The sequence below is a fragment of the Embiotoca jacksoni genome, unplaced genomic scaffold, assembly GCF_022577435.1.
Source record: "Embiotoca jacksoni isolate LCO1_2020_lvr unplaced genomic scaffold, fEmbJac1.0.p SCAF_30, whole genome shotgun sequence".
Classification (NCBI taxonomy): domain Eukaryota; kingdom Metazoa; phylum Chordata; class Actinopteri; family Embiotocidae; genus Embiotoca; species Embiotoca jacksoni.
Genome location: NW_027185382.1, coordinates 4690125 through 4711442, shown reverse-complemented (window position 1 = coordinate 4711442; position 21318 = coordinate 4690125). Strand labels below are relative to the sequence as shown.

Below are 21318 nucleotides of genomic sequence, written 5' to 3'. Positions count from 1 at the left end.
ACCAAACAAGTAACTATTAGTTAATGTTTTAGTCTCATTCAGTTTCAGATGTTTAAGGCCCAAGGTTTGAAAGATCCTGGTTTGTTGGCTGGAATCTGGAAATACAATCAAACGGAAAACATTAATAAACATTTGAAAGTAATTTCTTTGCGATTGACACTTTTTATGCTGCAGTTCGTTAACTTTGAAATAATTAGGACAGAATTCTCAAACTCTTGACTGAGTGAGTCTGGTTTACTCTCAAAAACCATAAAAAGAACATTTGTAGATCAATTAGAAAACATGATAAATTCATGGTGTTTTGTGAGGCAGCTTCTTCTGTATGTAACGGGGTCAGACATACATATCGGGCCTTTTTTAAAATCAGCTACAGAGAAGAAGCTGGAAAAATCTTTCTTTTATTATTCTTTTAAAGTCTTTTTTTTTAAGTGTCAGTTTTCTTGAGTGTCTGGAAAGTGTTTTCTGAAGATTTCTGACAAAAGGAAAACATTTTTAAGAAACACTGAAAACAGACAAACTGATGACGGCTACGTGAACGTAAGGCGACTCGTTACCTTCTGAGTGAACGGGGAGTTGCAGGCCAGACAGGCCCTTTCTGGTGTCGCAGGGCTGTCCAGAGAAAACGGGCCGAGTAGGCCCGAGTCTGAGCGAGCGGCCGACACGGCGTCTTTGATGGCGAAGAACGCCGAGCTGCCCAAGAAGAGGACGGGTTCTCCGATGCCCTGCGCAGCCACACCACCATCGGGAACAATTACTTATGTATTTGACTACAGATGGTTTGGACTGAGAGTTTTCAAGTAGTCAGTAAGAAGACAGAAATTGATGATGCTGACTTCTGACCTTGGAGGAGTAGATGGCGTGAGGGTTGTGTGTGTCGGGCAGCAGATAGATGTTGAATCGAAGCGGCACGTCGCACACCGCCGGGATCTTGTACTGAGACGGGCCGCGAGTGTACAGGAGCCCAGAGGGGGAAAACTTCAGCTCCTCCATAGTGAAGAGACCCAAACCCTGCATGAAGGCTCCTTCAATCTGAGAGGAAGGAAAATACAGAAACAAATACAGAAACTGTTGATTATTGCTGTGCACAAAAATGCAGAAACGGATCCTGATTTCCCTGAAAGGTTTGATGTAATTTTATACGAGTTAAAGACAGTTTTCAGGATGTAAACGCGACAGTCTGTTGAAGATTACAGTCCATCAACAGTTTCAGTTTTGCTGTTCTCACCTGGCCGATGTCCACAGACGGGTTCACGCTTCTGCCGATGTCGACCACGATGTCCGTCCTCACCGTCTGCAAGAGGCAGAGAAACCATCACGGTCTGAAAAGCTCCGTAACCATAGTAACCAGTCTGGCTGATGTTCAGAGTCGCACCCTGTAGTCTCCGGTGAGGCAGTCCAGCTCCACCTCGCAGCAACACGCTCCGTATGTGAAGTAGGCGTAAGGCTGACCCTCCATCTTGTCCCAGTCCATGTAAAGGTCTGGACCTCTGAGGACACGCAGGACGACGGTTAATACTCTTTAATTCATTAACGATTCACACAAAGTAGGTTTCTGTCGTACCTGTAGAAGCCAGTCGCTGACAAACTGATCTTCTCAAAATATGCGGCTGTGGTCTGCGATCAAAATAAAGAAACATGAATAGTAAAATAGTAAAAGTGCTCCATTTTGTCACAGCAAACACAAATCGTACCCAACTCTCCCATGATCCTTTGGGGTTCTTCTTCCTGATAGGCTCCAGGCGCTGGTACAGAGTCTCACAGGCGTTCTGATTGACAGAAAGATGATACTCATTAGTTATTAGAGAGGTAACAGCTTGACAGGAACTACTTATGAATGCAGGAGGTGAACTTTGACCTTGACCGCCATGCCGTTGGCATCGGTGCCGAAGGAAGCGGCAGACGGGCAGGTGTTGGGAACGCTGCTGGTGCTGGTTTCACTGATGTAGATCTTGGAGGGCGCGATGTGAAGCTCCCGACTCGCAACCTAACAACAAGCAGGAAACAAACCCTGAATTTAATTTGGCAAAACATGAATTCATGAAAGTCCCTATCTGTCTGTGAATGTTGCGGCTCAGTGGGTGGAACAACAGGCGGGTGGGACTCGTCGCTCCGTCACCTGCTGCATCTTGGTGTGGATGCCCTGACCCATCTCCGTCCCGCCGTGAGAGACCAGAACAGAACCGTCTTTGTAGATGTGGACCAGAGCTGCAGCCTTTTAAAAACAAACAAACAAACAAACAAACAAACAAACAAACAAACAAACAAACAAACAAAGTGAAGCGGACTGAAACACATCGAGCCTGCAGCTGCATCAGAAACAGAATCCCACAGACCTGATTCAAGAAGCTCTCTGCGAAGGCGATGCCGTACTTGATGGGGACGATGGACATACCCCTCTTCTTCCAGCGGCTCTGCAGGTTGAATTGCTCGACGGCTCTGCGGCGGCTGCTGTACTCACACTTGAACTTGCACTCCTCCCAGCAGCGCAGCAGGTTCTCGGGGCTGAACTCAAACTTGTAGTGGGTGGCTGACGGCCCCTTGTACATGTTGATCTCCCGAATCTGATGGGAGAATTTAAAATGTTCAAAATGAGACAACACCAATATACCACATCTGAGCACATGACATGACCGGATGAGGACGGACCTGGTCCGCGGGGCGTCCCAGCACCATGGCCACGTCCTCCACCATGTTCTCCACGACCATGATGCTCTGGGGCACGCCGAAGCCCCTGAAGGCGGTGTTGGAGGGCAGGTTGGTCCTGCAGGCGGCAGCGTGGCCTCGCAGGTTGGGGATGTTGTAGGCGTTGTCCATGTGAAGCATGATCTTCTCAACGACCTGCAACGAGGAGAACGTCGATACGATTCACACACGTCAGGAAACAAACATTAGTCCGAGCGGCGCCAGGATCTCCTTCACCTACCAGGACGGACTCATCCACTGTGCTGCCAGCGTTGGTGTAGTACTGAAGGTCTGCGGCCCGGATCCTCCCATCATTCATGAAACCCACCTGAAACAGACAACTATTAGGATCTCTTCACATCTTTCATGAAAACAGCCACAAATTCTCTGCGTCGGATCAGTTTGGACCTTGAAGCATGTGTCCAGAGGAGAAGAGATGAATCTGATGTGTTTTGTCTTTCTACTGCACCAAAACAGAAACCTGGATTTAAAGATGAATTTTGGGAGTCTGTTGTTGCACCTTGTATTTTCCCAGGACAGGATGTCGGCCTCCTGTGATCAACATGTCCTCCCCTCTTTCCAGGACACAGCGGACGGCATGATTGGTCCTTAAAGCAATTATAAGAAAGAAAAGAACAACACTTCAAGCTTTTATTCTTACAGTTTCAGGTCCTGTTTGGTGTTTTTGAGACTTACTTCCACGCAGCCACAGAGGTGATACAAGCCAAGATGGAGGTTTTCAAGACCTTCCCTCCGAAAGCTCCGCCGAGCCTCTTGACGTGACAGGTGACCCTGTTGGACGGGATGTTCAATGTCTCCGCAACCGCATCCTGCAAACAACCAGCAACATGCGCTCAGTCGTCTCCAACTACAGTCACAGAACTGATTTATTAACTGATAGAAAACCTCTCGGCGTCCAAACTGACAAATAAAATGCCACAATCTTTAGTATAAAACTGTAGTTCAGATGCTGATCAACAGTTTCAGTCCCACACGACCAGTCAGTTGTCGATACTCAACAACATGTGAGTCGTAGCACCAGACATCCTTTAATCAAAGAAAGACAACGTGTCTGAGTACCTGAGTTAAAGTGGGCCACTGGGTGGAGATGTAAACGTTGAACTCGGTCTCCTCGCCGACGGGAACAACCAGCATGCTCTGAGTCTCCATGTAGAAATGCTCCTGGCCGCCCATTCGAACCTCTCCTGAGGAAAACAATTACAAAAATAAAGTAAGAACGCTGTGAAAGGATCGATACAGAGCGAGTCTGACAACTGCTTATTTACGGATTAAAAGACCTTCGTAAATCTGATCCACGTTTCTAAAAGCTTCGGTCACGTTTCCTCTCTCGATCGATCTCAGAGGCTTAAAGAAGGACGACTTTGCGACGGCTTCCTGTCAGTGAGAGAGCAGAAACGGCGTGAAGAGCTGCGGTGGCCGAACACCTGCTCGAGTTCAAAAAGTGACAGACCTCGATGGTGAAAACGGGCTCTGGCAGGTCTTCGTAGCTGATCTTCACGGCTGCTGCTCCTCGTTTGGCGTGCGCCCTCGTGTCGGCGACCACCGCACACAACATCTGACCGATGCACGACACCTGCAGACAAGCGGCAGGGCACACGAACTGACTGAGGACACTGGTCCCGAGAGCATTGATCACGTTAACTCCTTTATACTAAAGGTCAGATTTCCACTGAGGCAGCGTTCAGGTGACTCTGACGACCCATTTTTCATTGTGAAAACTAAACAATGTTAATTGTTATAATTTAATCAGACTTCCGCTGTTGGCAGTAGAGCTTCAAAATCCTGTACCTGAGACTCCGCAAGCAGCTCCTCATCATTACCAAAAAAGGAGCAGACTTTCTTCCCGGGAACGTCTTTGGCTGTGATGACATCGACAACACCGGGAAGCTGCAGGGCTTCACTCGCATCCAGGCTTCTGTCGGACAAAAGAGACGTTTCAAACATCAGAGGCGGGTCAGAGGGCGCTGCATGCAGAACAGGAAGCTCCTCTTCTCACGTGATCTTAGCGTGTGCTCGAGAGCTGGTGACCAGAACCAGGAAGAGCTCGTCGTCTGTTCTGGGGATGTCGTCGCAGTACACGGCCTCGCCCGTGGCCTGGCTGATGGCAGAGCGATGCATGATGGGACGCCCCACTGGGTCCTGGTCGCTCTGGGTCTTTGACACAGGCTGAGGAAGAGGAGGAAGCGGTGAGAAGAAAACAGCAGCTTGTTTTCAGATGTTTCCAGGGTCAGATGTTTACCTGGAACTCCTGCAGGCCGGGCTGGATCTCCCGGGGCAACGGCAGCACCTTCTCGGGCAGCTCGTCCGTGATCACGTTCTGTAAAAATAACGATTCAGGTCTAAACATCCTGCAGGATCCGCCACGTTATGTGTTCAAATCCGCCGCCTGCTTTACCATCTCTCTGAGCTTCTGCAGGACCTCCAGGTTGAATTTGAAGAGGAGGCTGAGAGTCAGGGAGCGACGAAACTCAACCTTTCCCCCGGGAGCCGAAGGAGGGAGGACCAGTTCGTTCAGAAGGACGTCGTAGGCCCGGCTGAGGGTCTCGTCATTCCACGGCCTGAAGGAAACACAGGGGGGAACCGAGGTGTGGGTTATTTCTGCTGTCATTTTATCTTTCAGCTGTATGAGACACAAAAAAGCAAAGAAAAAAGTAAGAAAGTGAGGAAGGAAGTGAGGGAGGCAGTAAGGAAATCCCTCTGACCGGCCGATGATGGCGGCGCAGGTTTTAGGGGCGCTGACGGTGGTCGGACCGACTCCTCCGTAGTAAAGACTGACGTCCTGAACCAGCCTGGATCCCTCCGAGAAAAACACCCTCATCCCCGTCGTCACGGTGGGGAAGGAGGTCTCCTTCCTGGGCGCCTGACGGAAAGCGCCAACAAACTCCCCCTGCAGGACAGACGAGGTACTGCACCAGTAATCATCTGGAAATTGAAGGACTCTGATTTTCATTAATTGTGAGGACTTTGCAGAAGCTGTAAACAGATTTTGTCAGACAGAACTTGTGTACCTTTCTAGAAAATGGGATGAAAACAGAGACGACAATATCTTCCGGCTTCAGGATGGTTTTTCCAAAGCCCACGAAGAAGTCCTGATTCAGGGGAACCTCTCGTCTTCCTCCTGGTCGATTCAGACACAACCAAAAATTCATTTTTCTCTTCTCTTTTGCAATTCAGCCTCTAAAAATAATCAGTGTGAATCAAAGTGAAGACGACTCACCGCCGGAAAGGATGCTGACTCTGCAGTTCCCGGCAGCTAAAACAGGGTTCAGGTCTGAGTTGGGGTACGCGCTTGCAATGTTTCCTCCAAGAGACTAAAAATGCAAAAATACATACATAATACATATGTAAGAGCCCTCACTGACCCTTCGGGGACACTACGTGTTTCCTCTTGTCGCTTTTGTGTATTTGTTTTATTTCACCTGTCCAAAATTAGCCTATTGTACTTCCATTTTAGATTCTTGCACAATTTTAAAAATAAATGTTATTAAAATAGATGTAATCACATCAGTGTTGGTTTGTACTGAAGCATGTTTTTCAGTTAATCTAAGAAGCAGAAACAGGATGTGAATCTGTGGAAATAAAAGATGTGAAAAAGACATTTACTCTCAGAGGAAGAGCCAGAAAAAACAGACTGAATCTACATCAGTAATCCTTACAGCCACATTACGGATCTGCTGGCTTCCCAGGTTCCCCAGCTGCAGACTCAGAGCTCTGAACAATTCAGTCTTCTCCTCCAGGAACTGAAGAAGCAGCTTCTCCAAAAGAGAGCGAACCTCAGAGAGACTGCAGCCCGCTCCCACCCAAACACCTGCAGAGACCAAGTACGTTAGACGACAAGGTTGCAGGGACATTTAAAAATGTCTGGTTGGGAATGACTAAACTGGAAAGGGAGGAAATCTCAGCTGTTCTTTCAACTTGGCAGGAAGATTAGTGCTGCTGTGCAGAAGGTGGAGGTCACCCACCCTGTGGAGTCTGAGAGACCTCGAACAGCTCCGTCACTCTGGTTGGAGAGATTATCAGTGGATGAACAACGCCTTTGAACTTTATGTCTGGACCTTCAACACAAAGCAGAGTTAGTTATCTCAAAAACACACACAGCTCATAAAAACGGGAGCATTTCAACACCACAGGAACTTCCTGCTGCTTCCTCTCTTCTGTTTGCTCTCATTTTTTTAACAACAATCTTTGAAAAACAGATTTTTCCATAACTAATGGAATTAAAACAACTGCAGGCATCTTCCAAAAACCTTCCTGCCTCCTCACAGCTTCCGTCCTCTCTCTCGCTGACCTATGTTGGTGTTGCCCATGACCAGCGGGGCCTCAGGTCGTCTGGTCTTGAGCTGGACCAGCTCCTCCAGCGAGGCGGGGGACACCCACGTCGTCCTCTCCCCGTGGAAGGTGAGTGTTTGTGGGTCGGTCGTCTCGGCCATCAGCTGTGAAAAAACGGGCCAGAAAAGTCATTTTGGTAAAAAACCTGTCGTGGGTTTATATAAAGAGCTGCTTCTTGTTGCATCTGATGACTTACAATCAGTTCTGGAGGGAAGATCAGCTCCTGTGTTGGATCCAACGGCAGAAACTCCTCTTTGTCAAACAGCTGTGGCTTTTCCTGCAGACATTGGAGAATAAAAACAGCACTGAATCTGATTTATTGAGGCAGGACTGCAGGAGTGATGTAGAAAAGCATATGAGAGGTTGGATATCAAATGACAAAATAAAATGGGTGAGAGAAACGCTGAACAAATAAGGAGAGAAGTAGGAAAGAAAGACTTAAAACCTGAAGAGGGTCAGAAATATTGTTTTCCCTGCATGTTGCATCTTAAAGAAAAGGAAGAAGTTAAACTCACATGTTGGGGTTGTTCTGGATTTTCCACTCTGTTGAGGCAGCAGTTACCGACTCCGGTGGTTTGGCAGCAGTTGGTTTCCTGTCCAAGTTAATGTATATGGATGTCACACATGTCAGCCGACGACTTTATGTTCTTCTCATCAGATGATTCTGCTGCCCTTGTTTTTGTCTTTGCTATCAGATCTGAAGTCCTGACAGGAAGCTGATCTGATTGATTATGAAACTTGTACCTGACAGAAAGTCCTGCAGCCGTCCACGATGGGTCGATATCCGGTACAGCGACACAGATTACCTGAAAAACAACAACACAGTGAGGACATGGATGTATGAACCTCCTCCTTAAGATTTTAATGCGAGATGATACAGCCGTTGAGATATTATTACCATGTGCTCACAACATTTCATTTCATTCTGAAACTAAACATATGCTCTTGTCTTGACTCAATTATTGTAATAATAATGAATTTATCACCAGATTATGGTGAAAAACCTCAAATAATTTGTGTTCTGCTCGTGTGGAAAGACCAAATAAACCACCTGAGAGTCAGAAGTGATTTCAGGACTCATTTCCTCACTGTTACACGCAAACTAAACATCACTGTAGAATAAAGAAAACAACAACAGACAGACGAACCAGCCAGAGCCAGAGTGATGTCGTCCATGCTGGGCTGCGGTTTGTTCCTCAGCAGAGCGTACACGGCCATCACCATCCCCGGAGTGCAGAAGCCGCACTGGGAGCCGTGAGCCTTCGCTATCCGCTCCTGAAAGCACAGCAGTATCTGCAGCTGCAGAGCTCATCGGGGATAAGCAGGTTTTATTTGGGGACACAGACGGCCACAAATTACACGGTAAACAGTGCTCGTCGGTGACCGGCACTGACCTGCACCGGGTGGATCCTGGTCCTGCTGCTGCCGACGCCCTCCACCGTGGTGACCGCGGCTCCGTGGAGCTGACAGAGCGGCAGGAGGCAGGCGTTGGCCGCGTGATGGCTGAAGGTGCAGTAAAGGTAAACTAGAGGGAAAGTGTATGTGAATGTGCTTTCCCTGATGAGACCACCACCTACTCATGCTTCTACTGATGTAGTGATGCTTTTAGTCGTTCTGCTCCAACTACCACTGCTGCTCTGTGGCCGATGATCGATTATCTCCTCCTCTGCGACGGGGAGGTGGAGAGGTCAAACAGATGTTACGGTGGTTTGATGCCAGGCGGAGAAATTCCCATCAGCCACCACACAAACTCAGTAGCGGAGGCCCAAATCGCTCTGGCGGATGACCAGAGAACACTGAGACTCTTGTTTGTCTGAAAATCCAATTTGGTTGATAAAACGCTTTAACCAGCCAACACATAATTGATTTTCCGGCTCAAGTCGCAGCCCAGCGTGACGAACACGGACCGTGGTGGGAGTTCTGCAGACTGAATGCAGCCGTATTTCTATACCTGAAAAGACAAATACTTTTTAAGCTCGTAAGAAAATAAAACTGCTGACTTGCAGTGCAGTAAGGTGAAGTTCTCACGAAGGATACACAACGGTTTTAGTTGCAGGTTGGTAGCGTGACACCATGACGGTGCACGCCCCGCAGCCTCCGCCGCCGCAGCCGTACTTGGTTCCCGTTAGCCTCACTGAAGTAACAGTCAAGGACGAGACAAGCCTCAAATAAAGCGCTTAGTTGATGAAATGTTCCTGGTGACGCTGGTCTGAAGGATACGCTTCTCTCTGAGGAAGGACAGCAGCATCGTCTCAGGGTCCGCATGCTTCTCTGTTACCTGTTTGGACAAAAAGCAGCGTCGCATCACTTTTTATTCACGCTGATGTTCTTCTATCGAGAGGCTTCTCTCATTAGCGAGGAAATGAATGTTCATTTTCTGCTTTCCAACCAACCGATGAAGAAAAATGGCAACCCCACAAGTGAAGCCACAACATCTGGATCGCCCCCTGGTGGCAGTGAAGGTCTACGTTTCCAATGTACAGTAGCTGGGTTGCAAACCATCAATAACACAGGAGGTCAAATTAACCCCAGAATAAAGTTGCTTTGTTACCCTTCAAGTTGCCCTTCAACAGCTGTGCATCATTAACAGTTGCAAATCATTTCCACATTTGCAGGATCCACCGAGTTGAATTGTGCGCCAACATTTTGTTCCAGCGTTTCTTCCGCTCTCTATCCGATCTGAAGGATTATTTAATTTTGCAATAACTATTTCACAAATAAATCCAATAACAAATTATGACAATATTTAGAATATTAAAATCACTAACAACTTTCTAAATTATTTTAAATTGAAATAAATACAAAAAATACTCAATACTGCCAGCTCAGTTGGAGTACATAGAAAACACAAAAAGTAAATGAGGGATTTGTTTAAATTTCAGCCTGTCATACAGCATCTGTTAAGTTTGCAATGTGAAATTCTACAGGAATATTTACAGGACTGTATATTCAATAGCTGCAAAACAACCCCTGGAGCAGTGGAAAAATGGGATCAATATCCAAAGTTTCGTTTGCACATATTTCTCTGAATAAAAGCAACTTTCATTGACTTACGAGTAAAAAAAAACAAAAAAAACCCATTTGTGATTCAGTAGGTTTACAGCCTTAAAATAGTGTTTATATATATATATATATATATGTAATACGGCTGTTCAGGATATATTTAATTTAATAAGGTTATAGTGCACATTTTTAGTTTGGTTTAGTTTTTTTTTTTTTTTTTTTAGCTTTAAGTAAAAAATACATGAAAGGTTTTTAGAATTTAGAAACTTATTGTATTGACATAAATCAGATAAATGTTAAGTTGAGCTCTTACTTGGTCAAACAATCAGACCATTTCGTCACAGATCCTGAAAGGTCGCCTGTAGCACCAACTTTTTATGACCTGACACCACTTCCATCAGTTTTCGTTTCATTTATCTCACTTTTAGTTTTCCAAATCGATAATACCTTCTGTTCCAAATCCAAACGCAACTTTTGCCAAGTAACGATAAGAGTAATCAGAGTAAAACAAGTCATCTGGAGCTTTAAAAAGTGGACAGTGAAAACGGACGTCGGCTAAAAATAAACCTGCAACTAACAGCTAAAACTGGCTGAACCAACGACAAACTGCTCATTTGAAGACATCAACGCTGAATTTACCTTTTTCCCGTTAATAAAGAAGCATAAAGTGTTTCCCTCTTTCCCTGCAGACATCTTTCAAGTGGAAGACACGAATTTTTCACCACGAGAGTGAAGTCTAACTTAACCTACCACACTTCCGCCAGTTGAGATTTTCAGAATAAAAGATCCGGTCGTCGCTCCTGTTTTTACTCCTTTGTGCAATTTAAAGATCTAGTTTTAATATTTGTATATCTTTACAGCATAAAAAAAAGATGTTGCTGGTCTCGTATTTCACGTGTTTTGGTCCCATAAAAGCGACATATCTCAAACGTTAAATGAAAAATTCTTCTGATTCTTCTTGACTTATACTAAAGTAAACATTTGCATACAATGACTACAACTGCTTTTAATATATCGTTCAAATATTCAAGTTCATAAATTAAGTTTCCACAATTAATTACTTTTTTTTTTTTGAACAAGATTTCAAGCTGTAAATGCCACAATCTAAGTTTTCTGAGTAACTAAGATACTTTTTCTTAAAACTTACAAATTGAAAAGCAATGCTTTAATTTGAAAAACAGTCCTACTGGACTTCCTGTCCCACACCGCTGCCTGACTGTGACTTGATCCGTGTAATTTGCCCACCTCTAACCCAAAGTGGCCTGTTGAACGCCAACAAACATGGCCTGCATTACCCAGACATCTGGACAATAATAAAACAGTACAGTCTCAGAATTACTTCATTTACATTACGAGTTACATAAACTGTAATTCTAGTTGAGTATTTTGTAAAAAGTTGCATGCAAAAGTGTTTATTTCAACAATAACTGTTAAATTTTTACTCTGAACTTTAATCAACTAAAAAGTATTAGTCTGACACACCCAAAGATGTAATATAGGAAATACATCTATTAAAGTGTGCACATGTCTGCAGCCTGTTATACAACGAGCTGTTTAACTTCAAGCTGAACTCTGGTCAGTGAACTCTAAACTGTCAGAGTTCAGACGCTGTTATTGACAAAACTGATGCATTACTTGAAATATTTGGTCCTCATCACCATCAGTTTACAGTTTTACTCGGTAATCTTCCTTTGTTCATTTTGACACTGGACCAAAACACTGCATGTGTAATAGAAAGAATAAGCTACGTGATTGTTGCAGCATATTATTTATATATGCATTCAGCTACACTGGCTGGAGATGGTACATTTTAAAAATGGGTCAAGTTTGACCTTTGGACGCAGAGAAAACATTTATTTATGTTGATTTACAGTTAACAATTTATAGTTTGATGTTGCTGAGTTTAAACAGAAAAATATGAAATGTGGATTTTAACAGCCCTTCTTGTGTCTTCATAGTCTAATCCTCCCTTTGATCATGACCTGTCCACCTGATCTGTCTTTAAATACACTGTCATGTGATTATTTCTCAGCAGAGGCAATACTGTGTGCTGTCCAGCAAACCGCCACAAGAGGGAGCTACAGGTAAAGAACAAAAACCTGCAGAGGTAAAAAGCAGCAGCATAATCACCACGTAAAATGTCTAAAAGCCTGTTTTTCTACTGTTTCGTGAACCTATGTTTATTTATTCTTTCTTGTTTTTTCCATATGTGTTCCTCTTTGTTGAAATGTGGTTCTGGCCTGCCGGGTTAAAAGCTCTGCCTGCTTTTGATTTATTTGACAAGACAAAAACATGAATACAAGGTCTCAGCTTCTGGGCTTCTTTCAAGTTGTCTTTTTCTTGTTTGCAAAATGACCTTTATATCTTTTTTTTTTTTCTTTTTTTTTTTACCTGAATCATCCCTTTGTGTGGCTGTTGTTTGGGTAATGTGTTGGTATCATTGTGCTATTACTGATACGGTACCTGATAAAGCAGTCAGATGTGTGAGCGTGGGAAACTCCTGGCTAAACCATCCCGGTGCCTGTTTGATCTCCTCCCAGTTTATTTACTCAGCTTTGGCTCCAGGTTTAACGTACACGGCTGCACCTCTTCTCACCAGATAAAGTTTCTTGAAGTCGTTCCCCGAGGTAGGACTCCCGAGGAGAAGGAAAGCCCTGAAAGACAAACCAAACATGTCTCACTTGAAGACTCAGCTTGTATTTTATTTCTCTATGCTTCTGAAAAATGATGACTTCAGGGTTAGTGGAGATTGTTTTTCTGGGTGCTGCGACCTCCACACCTCTGGGGGGGTTCATGTGAATATTTTTACAAAACACAGTTGGAGTTGAACACATTCCTCCTGAATCTGTCTATTTACTCAAATCACAGCGTGTTGAGATTTACAGCTTAAAGTGCAGCAGACAGGTCACATGCACACAGACTGAAATTAAGTTTCACAGCAGCAGGTACGTCCACAAAGGAAGAAAACCTTTGCTCTCCAACACTCTGTATATCTGAAGGCTGGTAAGTCTCACACATTAGACATCATACACATGTATTGATTGCTGCTTTAAATGTTGTTGTTACCATCAGCTCTGAGGAGGCCGTTACGTAAGTATGATGTGTTTTGGGTCGGCACCGTCCATCTGCACGTAAAGTACAGCATCAACAAGCTGCTCATACACGAGAGGACGTCGGTGTAATCTGATGTTTCCCAGACTTAAATAAACACAAACCCAGACCTGTCACGTCATGCAGAACATGTTGGGGCTGTTTTTCCATTTCCGTCTCTACGTTATTCAGAGCCGAGTCGACTATCAAATGTCATCAGCTGACAATAAACAAATCTCCTGTGGAAATGTTTCCCTCTCTTCCTCCTCCTCTTTTATGTCCCGTTGCAGATCTGATTCCTCCTGCTCATCGGCTCGCTATCGTTTGCTTCATCTCTTTAAACCCTCACTGACCTTTGGAGGCACATTTCCTGCTGCCGGGTCAGAACCTAAAGTACAAAGGAGCGTTTGGCCGCGTGCGTTGGCCTCGAGGTGTCCAACCGTGACCCGGCAGAGAGCGCTGGCAAGCTTTCAGCCACATTTAATGGCTGTTGGGAGATAATTTCTCCGACATAAGTACAGCCTGCACGTCCCAAACTACCACTTTTATTTACAGACACGGCAATTAAAAAGTCAGAGCAGGAGGGGATGTGATTTGACCTGAGGGAAACACACACTGGAAATGACTTTAAACTGGAGTATGCTGTGATATTTATGTCTATGTAAAAGTTCCAGGTTGTATATATATATATATATATTTTTTTTTTTTTTACACCTGTGGCGGTTTTGGTCTTTATTTCTGATCTTAAAACATCAGAAACCACAAAAACAGAGTGTTAAGATTCATTCTCTTGTTTTTTGTCAGTTGTGGACGTATTTCATTTGATGAAATGTTCATGTATTTAGCGGCTCTGGGGGCCAAAACATTCTCCATATAAATACAGTGTTGTAATGAACTGAGTGTTAATTAGAGATGAATTTCAGACAGAAATGAGAGAGCGACATCAGAGACGTCGACACCTTCTGTCTGCAGTCTGGAGGATGTTTTCAGACTGCTTCAGTTTATTCCCATCCAGCGTTTTTCCCAGCGTCCTCTGGGAGAGTCCCGGAGCGGCCCACCCTCTGGATTACAGAGGTGAGCTGTGTATTTTAACATGTTAATGACACGCTGCGGCAAACAGCTGCCATTAAAGTTATAAATTTGAGGCCACGTCTCGTCTTCTGCCACAACTTCACCTTCTGTTTTTCTGCCTCAACTTTAGTCGTACTTCGTTTTGAAAACTCACTTTCAGAGCTGCTTTGTGTGTTTTAGTGTTCGCTGTTTTTCCTCAGATTCTCCCTCGGTGAGTTGTACTGATAGCAGAGTATCCGGAGATAAAATGGATGACGTGAAATCTGCAGAGAAAAAGATGGAGACGCAGTGAAACATTTGACCCAGAAAACAACCTGCTGTTTTACTGTGACCTGCAAATTTCTCTGAACAACACTGATGGTTCTTCTTCACACACTCTGTCACAATCCGATTTGCATGCATCTGCATTTAAATATCCTGATTGTGAATCCTGCAATCTGTGTGTGTCTGTGTGTGTGTGTGTGTTCTACATATGAAATAATTGGCTTTGACAGCAGCACAGAGGGAATCAGAGCTCAGCTGCCACCTACACAGAAACACATCTGAGCAGATTTGTTTCGACCTGCAGCAGCTCGTGTTTCAGATCAGAGAAGAATTCGTGCTGTCGTTCTGCACACGTTCATGTGATCGACGCCGTTTTAGATAGAAAAGATTATTCAGCTTTGTTTATTATCTGTGCATTTCATTTATTTCAAAAATTACCTTTATTTACTTAAAATATATATATTACAACATAAAAGGTCACTACATATAATACATATAATAAAAAATGATCTTTAGTTATACAGCACTTTTCTTAAATAATGTTACAAAGTGCTTCACACAAAATAAGCTATAAAATCAAAGTGAATGTGATTGAAAGCAGCTACTGAGAGGACTTTCTGAGGCCAAACATGTACTTTAAACCTCAATTTAATAATAATAATTTTAATTATTGAATTCAAGTGTGTATTTATGACATTATTTTAACTATTTGTTTTTTGCATCCTCCCACCAGTAAACAAATGTTACTGTTGTTTAATGACGTTCAGATTCTGTGTAATTTCTTTTTAGAGATGTGGACGCGCCCTTACTTAAAATTTTCAAATGAAGATTAAAATGTCATACTTCAGTCATATCTCAGAGTACTAATTCGACATTAAATGCCTCACTGATGAGTCTCTCCCTCTTCCTCCCTCCCAGACTACCGGCCTGTAATTAAGATGATGATGAGCCATGTTTCAGTCAAGGCCTCGGCCGTGACGTCGACACTCTGCCGGATTAACCTCCGCCTGAACCGGCTCGCAGCGCTGCAAAGCCCCAACGTGCTGCTCGCTGAGAGCGTGTTAACGACGGGTGATTCAGAAGCAGCTGGAACAGCAGCACATAGGTGGAATTTTAATAGGAAGAGTTCATCTCCAGAGTGCTACGGATCCACCCTGAACATAATGAGAGGAATTATGACGTGCTGAAAGATGAATGGAGGAAATTCTTCCACTTTTACAGGCGACCTGGTCAAACCTGATTCCTCTTAGGACGGTGTTGCGCTCTAGAAAATTAAACTATTCTGTTTTACAGCTCTTCAGGAAGGTCCAGATTATATTTTAAAATGGAGACATCAGAGATTGTTCCTGTTGAACGCAGCACAGTTGAGACTTCAGAGTTGCGTCTCGCTCACTCGGAGGTGCACATCAGGTCCACAATCAGCTCAGGCTTTATAGTCTCAACAGCTTTTCACCAGATGTTCAGAGACTGGATGTAAATCCTGTTGACTCAACAGCAGCTCACCTTTCCAACATGAAACAATAAACTGAATTTATGCAGCAACAGATTCTGTCTGCAGCCGATTCAACAACTCTGACCTCCGCAAGGTTCCATATAAATCTATACAGCTGGAGTTTTTAATAGACTGCAAGTGGCCACAGGTGGTAGAGCAGTTTGTGCCACATCATTTTAAGACTTTCTTATAAAACAGTTTTGGGTTTTAAACTGAAAATCTGTTTTAAATAAGTGCTGTACGTACAAAACTTTTTTTTTTTTTTATTGATTGTGGTTTCACAAAAGGATTTAAATTTCAACATATTGTCTCCAAATGTTCTGCAGCTTTCAAAGAGCCCATTTTTGTGTAGCTTCTATTTTGAAAAGCCCCATAAAATTTATATTTTTGTGCAACACAAAGAGCAGACCTTGAAAAATTGCTGTAACTCAGCTGGGTAATTCAAACAAAAGATTTTTGCCATCAACAAAAATCTGACAACTCGCTTCAAAAAAAATGGAAATAATCAGACTCGTGCACATTCAGCAGCATTTTTAAGCACGTTGGCGTTCAAAGCTTCTGCAGCAGATATGTGACAGTCCTCCATTTTGGACTGCGAGGGTGGGAAGTGTGAAGGATTATCATCCAAGAGAAAACAGATAAAAACATGAAATCCCTATTCGCAGCCACCCACAGAAACACGGAGAAAAGAAGGTAAAGAAAGAAAACAGATAAATAAAAATAAAGTGGGAGTCTCTACGCTCTGTCAGCAGTTTGAAAAGCAGACAACAGAATCGATTTCAAACTGAGGAAACACACTGAACACTTGATTGTAGCTGGAAAATGATCATGAAGATGATCTACGGCTGGAGGTTTCAATCAGCTGTTATTTGCTAGTTTTACGGGCAGAGCGTGTTGACGTATCAGATATCACAAATTCAAGTAAAACAAAAATGTCTGATGTTAAAGTCCAGCGTTTTGATGACCCACCCATCCACCCCGCCCTCTTCCCTCAACCGACTTCCCCCTTCGCTCCTGTCATGGCAGCTACAGCCACTAGAGGTCGCTGTCACTTCAACATGAACGTATATCGTTTTGAGGCATTTGCTAAAACGAGTAAATTACAGCAATCTTTATCTTTCCTACATAAATAATTGAATTTTTGATCAATAATTCATATTAGAATGGACAGATGTTACAACTATATGAGATTAAACTACGTGACACTTTATGTTTGTACAAAACACCTGCTGACGTCAACACGCCAGCGTTGTCACATGAGCGTGATGTAGTTAGCGTTTAGCTCGGAGAGCTCACAGAGCTGCTCTTCTTTCACTGTAACCGACAAAACAAACTGTAACCTGTCATTTGAACTTGAGCAGGGAGCTGCTGGGGATTTCCCGCCCTGATTAAACCTTTGGAAACCAAACAGGAGCCACAGACACACACGTTCAATTACAAAGAGTTTAATCCCAAAAATACTTTTCTTTTCTTTTTTTTTTTTTCATTTTGGCTTGTAATACATCGTTTGGTCTTGCTGTATTTTGGCTGTAACACTGTTCTGTAGAACTCACATTGTCTGAAGTTGTGACTGTCATGCAATGTTGAACACTGAGGAGGCGGCTGCCACGCTCACGTCAAAGGTTTTAGATAACATTCATGAATGTCGCTGAAACGTACAAACATGCTGCAGTTTATTGTTTGGATCATTTCGTGGACGTCAAGCTGCAGCATCAATATTTCCTTCTATCTCTTCTGCTGCGACGTGAACGTGGCACAAAACAACAGTCCACGTACGACATTCAACAGGCCGCCAGGCGTCAGTGACTCTTCACCAACTGTTCTGCGAGCTGTCAGTCAGGCGGGTGACACGTTGTTTGGACTGTCAGATTTGGGGACTGACTCGGATTGACAAAATGTTTCGGTGTGTCGGTCGTTCAATAAAAGCAAAATTATATTCAGAGCAGCTGAACAGGTTCCAGCCTGTCGATTAAATTCACTACGTCATCGTGACAGGAAGACATTTGACTTCTCAGCGATCCGCCACGTCATCGCTGGCAGGTTCAAACAGTCTTGGGATGCAACTATGACACTTTACAATAACTCTGAGAAACAGCTGATTTCTAAACTACAAAGGTGGATTAAAAAAAGTCGAGACGGTTGCTGATGATTTTGCCTGAGAGTCCCTCCGTATGTGGACAACGACGTGTTGTTTCTCTGCAAGGAAACACCTCTGATGATAGTTGGATTGGCTCGTACATTTTTTGTTGTGATGTTGATGATTATGATTACTTAAAGTTATTCTAAAGTCTGCTAATGTGGGAAATGTGTATGAAAAAGAGGTAATCAGTGTAATCAAATAACAGAACCAGAAGATTAACAACTCGTCTTTTGTTTCATTAATGCGCTCTCCAAGTATTTGGTGACAAATCAGTGCAGCTGCAGGTTTGAACGCTCTGATTGGCAGAAGCAGGCGCTTCATAAAAGCTAACACGGAGTCCACTGGCAACTTATTTAGTAACTGGTTGTTGGAAGAAAGGCAGCGACGCTGCAGCGAGGTGAAAAAGCTCGTAGGAAAAACTAATTACACGACGATGTGATTAAATTAAACATTTCCACCCCAAAATAGATGAAATCAGCTGTTCACAGAGCTGAAAGCCTCCAGAGGGGGAACAATCAAAGGTGGTTCCTCTGAGGAAGACGCACCACCGAGAACATGTCTCGGTGCAAAATCAGGGACGAGAGGTCAACGCTTGTTTCTGTAAAGATGCATTTTTAAACTTTAACTTGTCTTAACCTGTAATTCCATTATTTATTTTCTCCTCAGCGCAGCAGGGGAGGCTTGTAAATAACAAAAGAGTTCAGTGTGTCTTCTCAGGGGAATCATCTTCGGTGTAACACCGCCTTGCAGCTCTAAACCCGTCTGTGCGTCAGTGCATCCCAAATCGCATTTACAACAGTCTCACATCTGTGCACAGCACAACGCGGCAGCAACAGGGAGCTCCTACTCTTTAGAAAACATCCCCGCTTTAACGCAGACGCCCGAATGAAACAGTCCTATTAATATTCCTCCATCAGGGACTTCTTGACAGAGTGCCACAGTTTACAGAGACACTTCCTGCATGTGAAGAAACAGTCAACTATCGAGACAAACCATCAACATTCCTCCACAAATCTGACATTATTGAGACTATTATGTGAGTTTAAGTCGTTCATGAAGAGTTGTTTACTGCAAATAAACATTTTTATCGTCACTACGTTCAGCTGTAACATTCCTGCAGGAACATGGTGAGTTTTTAGGGATGAGATGTATTGTAGCGCAGGTGGCATGACTATAAATATATTCCCATCTTATATGAAGACTTGCACTGTCACTGTTGTAATCAGTAATGATATTTATGGTGTTTTTTATCTGCTGTGTAGCACTAAAATCTCCCTTGAACCGGCTCTCCAATGTAATGTTTCTATTGAAAGGACTTGTCTTCTCTATCGTCCAGATCAAATCTGGCATCACTGCCTCTTTTTCTTTTGCTTTAATGATTTCCTCCTCTTCACTATCATCTCATACAGCTTGTCCATGCCCTCGTCCAGTCCCTCTCCTATGATGGCGCAGGCTGGCTGGACGTGGTACGGGGTAGACGGGCTCAGTTCGGCCAGTGCCAGCTGCCTCTCGATCTCCCCGACATCTAGCGCCCGGGGCAGGTCCTGCTTATTGGCGATGACAAGCAGCGGGGTCCCCTGGTTCTCCGAGAACCGGGTGATCTTGTGCAGCTCGGTCCGGGCCTCCTCCAACCTCTCGGCGTCCACGGAGTCCACCACGTACACGATGCCATCCGTGCAGCGGCTGTACGGCTTCCACAAGGGCCTCAGCTTCTCCTGGCCCCCGACGTCCCAGAAGTGACAGCTGATGCCCCTGGAGGCCCCCGCGCCGCCCAACCGGATCTTCTCCGTGTTGAAGCCGATGGTGGGCACCGTGTTGACGAACTCGTTGAATTTCAACCGGTACAGCACAGTGGTTTTGCCCGCAGAGTCCAAGCCGAGCATGACTATGTGCAAGGACTGGAAGGCAGCCAAATTGGAGAAACTATTCCCCATCTTGCAGGCGGGGAAGGAGGAACAGCATGCACTCGCAGAGTCCCAGCAGAGAGCGAGATCACCGCAGGTAACGCTTAAATGTCCCAGGAGTGATCCATAGTGGCTTGTTCCCCGGTGACAGTCGAAGCGAGAAGTCGGAAAACGCGCAAAGACAGAAGCCTGATCCGCGCTTCTCCCGTTCAGCAGAGGTGGAGGGCGCAGTCCGTCGTTGCGCGGCGGCACTCCGGTAGCCAGACAAGCCGCAGCATCCTTGGACTCGTTCCAACTGCACCAGGCGTCCAGAAAATGTCAAATCATCGCACGTACAAGCGGTGCGTTCACGGCGCACACCGCTCTCCAAATGCGCAAATTACGCGTGGCCGAGTGTCACATCGCGTCGCTGCATCTGGCTGTTTGTCTCCAAGTGCGCAGCAGCTCCCTTCAAGTAACACACAAACACACACGACTGACGGCGTGTGACGCGTGGACCAGCCTCTGAACGCTGCCACATAAAGGTGTGTAAAGCTCCAGCTGAAAATCACCTGATCTATCTTCCGGTTAAACTAAACCCCTCAAAAATAAAAGCCTTCCAGTGTGGCATTGTACCATTAAACACCCTAAGTAGCGTGAAAGAGGATCTTAATTTGAAAGGTACTGGGTCGTGGTGTTGCTGCAGTGTTTCCTCTGCGCAGCGTGTTTCCTGAGCTGTAAGACACTGACACCTAGTGGCCAACTAGAGCAACTGCAAGCTGAGGTACACGAGGCGCGTCATATTTGATTTTCGAAATAAACCGCATACATAGAGGAATGTCTGTCAGATAAAACCATCAGAGGACTCCTGTATGACTTTTTAAGGTTGATTGTGCCTGTGATACAGTCAGTATTTTACTCTTGTATTTTTGCAAACATGTTGTATGCCTATCTACATAATTTTGAATGATATTTTTTCTTTCCTTCATTTTTTGTTTTATTGCATCTGTCCTGTTTGAAGTACTTTAAATTCCTCTGTTCATGTATACATTTGTAACTTACTCATGTTTTTAATACTGTTTTAACAGGTTTTTAGAAGACATAAATTGTTCCACTCTCAGTTAACATGCCTTCAATCTAGATGGTGTTGTTTGTGAATTAGAAAAACAGGAGAAAGAAAACATGGAAACACTGACCTCAATTGTCTTCTATGCCATCTTGTTGTGTTATTTTCCAATGGGTCACGATTAGATTCCAGTTTGCACACCAGTAATAAAGGCTTGGACTCTGTAATAAAACAGAAAACCAATAGTTTTTTTTTTATTATTATTTTACAGTGTTTC

At 44.2% G+C, this 21318-nt stretch overlaps 2 protein-coding genes across 2 annotated transcripts; both read right to left on the bottom strand.

The window, feature by feature from the left end:
* Positions 1-8: 8 nt before the first annotated feature.
* aox6 (aldehyde oxidase 6) lies at positions 9-10775 on the bottom strand. The gene is made up of 35 exons (XM_069163765.1): positions 10675-10775; positions 9253-9310; positions 9070-9166; positions 8427-8535; positions 8181-8307; positions 7777-7838; positions 7548-7625; positions 7229-7309; positions 6992-7136; positions 6666-6758; positions 6360-6511; positions 5921-6014; positions 5712-5821; positions 5406-5590; positions 5099-5261; positions 4943-5020; positions 4700-4869; positions 4492-4618; positions 4154-4276; positions 3981-4077; positions 3763-3887; positions 3379-3512; positions 3203-3290; positions 2924-3010; positions 2647-2838; positions 2334-2561; positions 2117-2212; positions 1856-1984; positions 1692-1766; positions 1562-1614; positions 1373-1487; positions 1226-1291; positions 841-1029; positions 555-722; positions 9-95 (listed from the first exon to the last, which is right to left on the bottom strand). The coding sequence occupies exons 1-35, from the start codon at positions 10726-10728 to the stop codon at positions 45-47; spliced, it is 3999 nt and encodes a 1332-aa protein (XP_069019866.1). The 5' UTR covers positions 10729-10775; the 3' UTR covers positions 9-44.
* A 6606-nt stretch (positions 10776-17381) lies between these two features.
* On the bottom strand, positions 17382-20313 carry LOC138206916 (ADP-ribosylation factor-like protein 4C). The gene has a single exon (XM_069163773.1). The coding sequence runs from the start codon at positions 20024-20026 to the stop codon at positions 19442-19444; it is 585 nt and encodes a 194-aa protein (XP_069019874.1). The 5' UTR covers positions 20027-20313; the 3' UTR covers positions 17382-19441.
* Positions 20314-21318: the final 1005 nt, after the last annotated feature.

Coding starts and splice junctions, on each gene's coding strand:
- aox6 (XM_069163765.1), bottom strand. CDS start 10,728: ATGTCTGCAGGGAAAGAGGGAAACACTTTATGCTTCTTTATTAACGGG. Junction 7,839..8,180: donor CATCACTCTGGCTCTGGCTG/GTTCGTCTGTCT, acceptor GTTGTTTTTCAG/GTAATCTGTGTCGCTGTACC. Junction 4,078..4,153: donor AGCCCGTTTTCACCATCGAG/GTCTGTCACTTT, acceptor TCTCACTGACAG/GAAGCCGTCGCAAAGTCGTC.
- LOC138206916 (XM_069163773.1), bottom strand. CDS start 20,026: ATGGGGAATAGTTTCTCCAATTTGGCTGCCTTCCAGTCCTTGCACATA.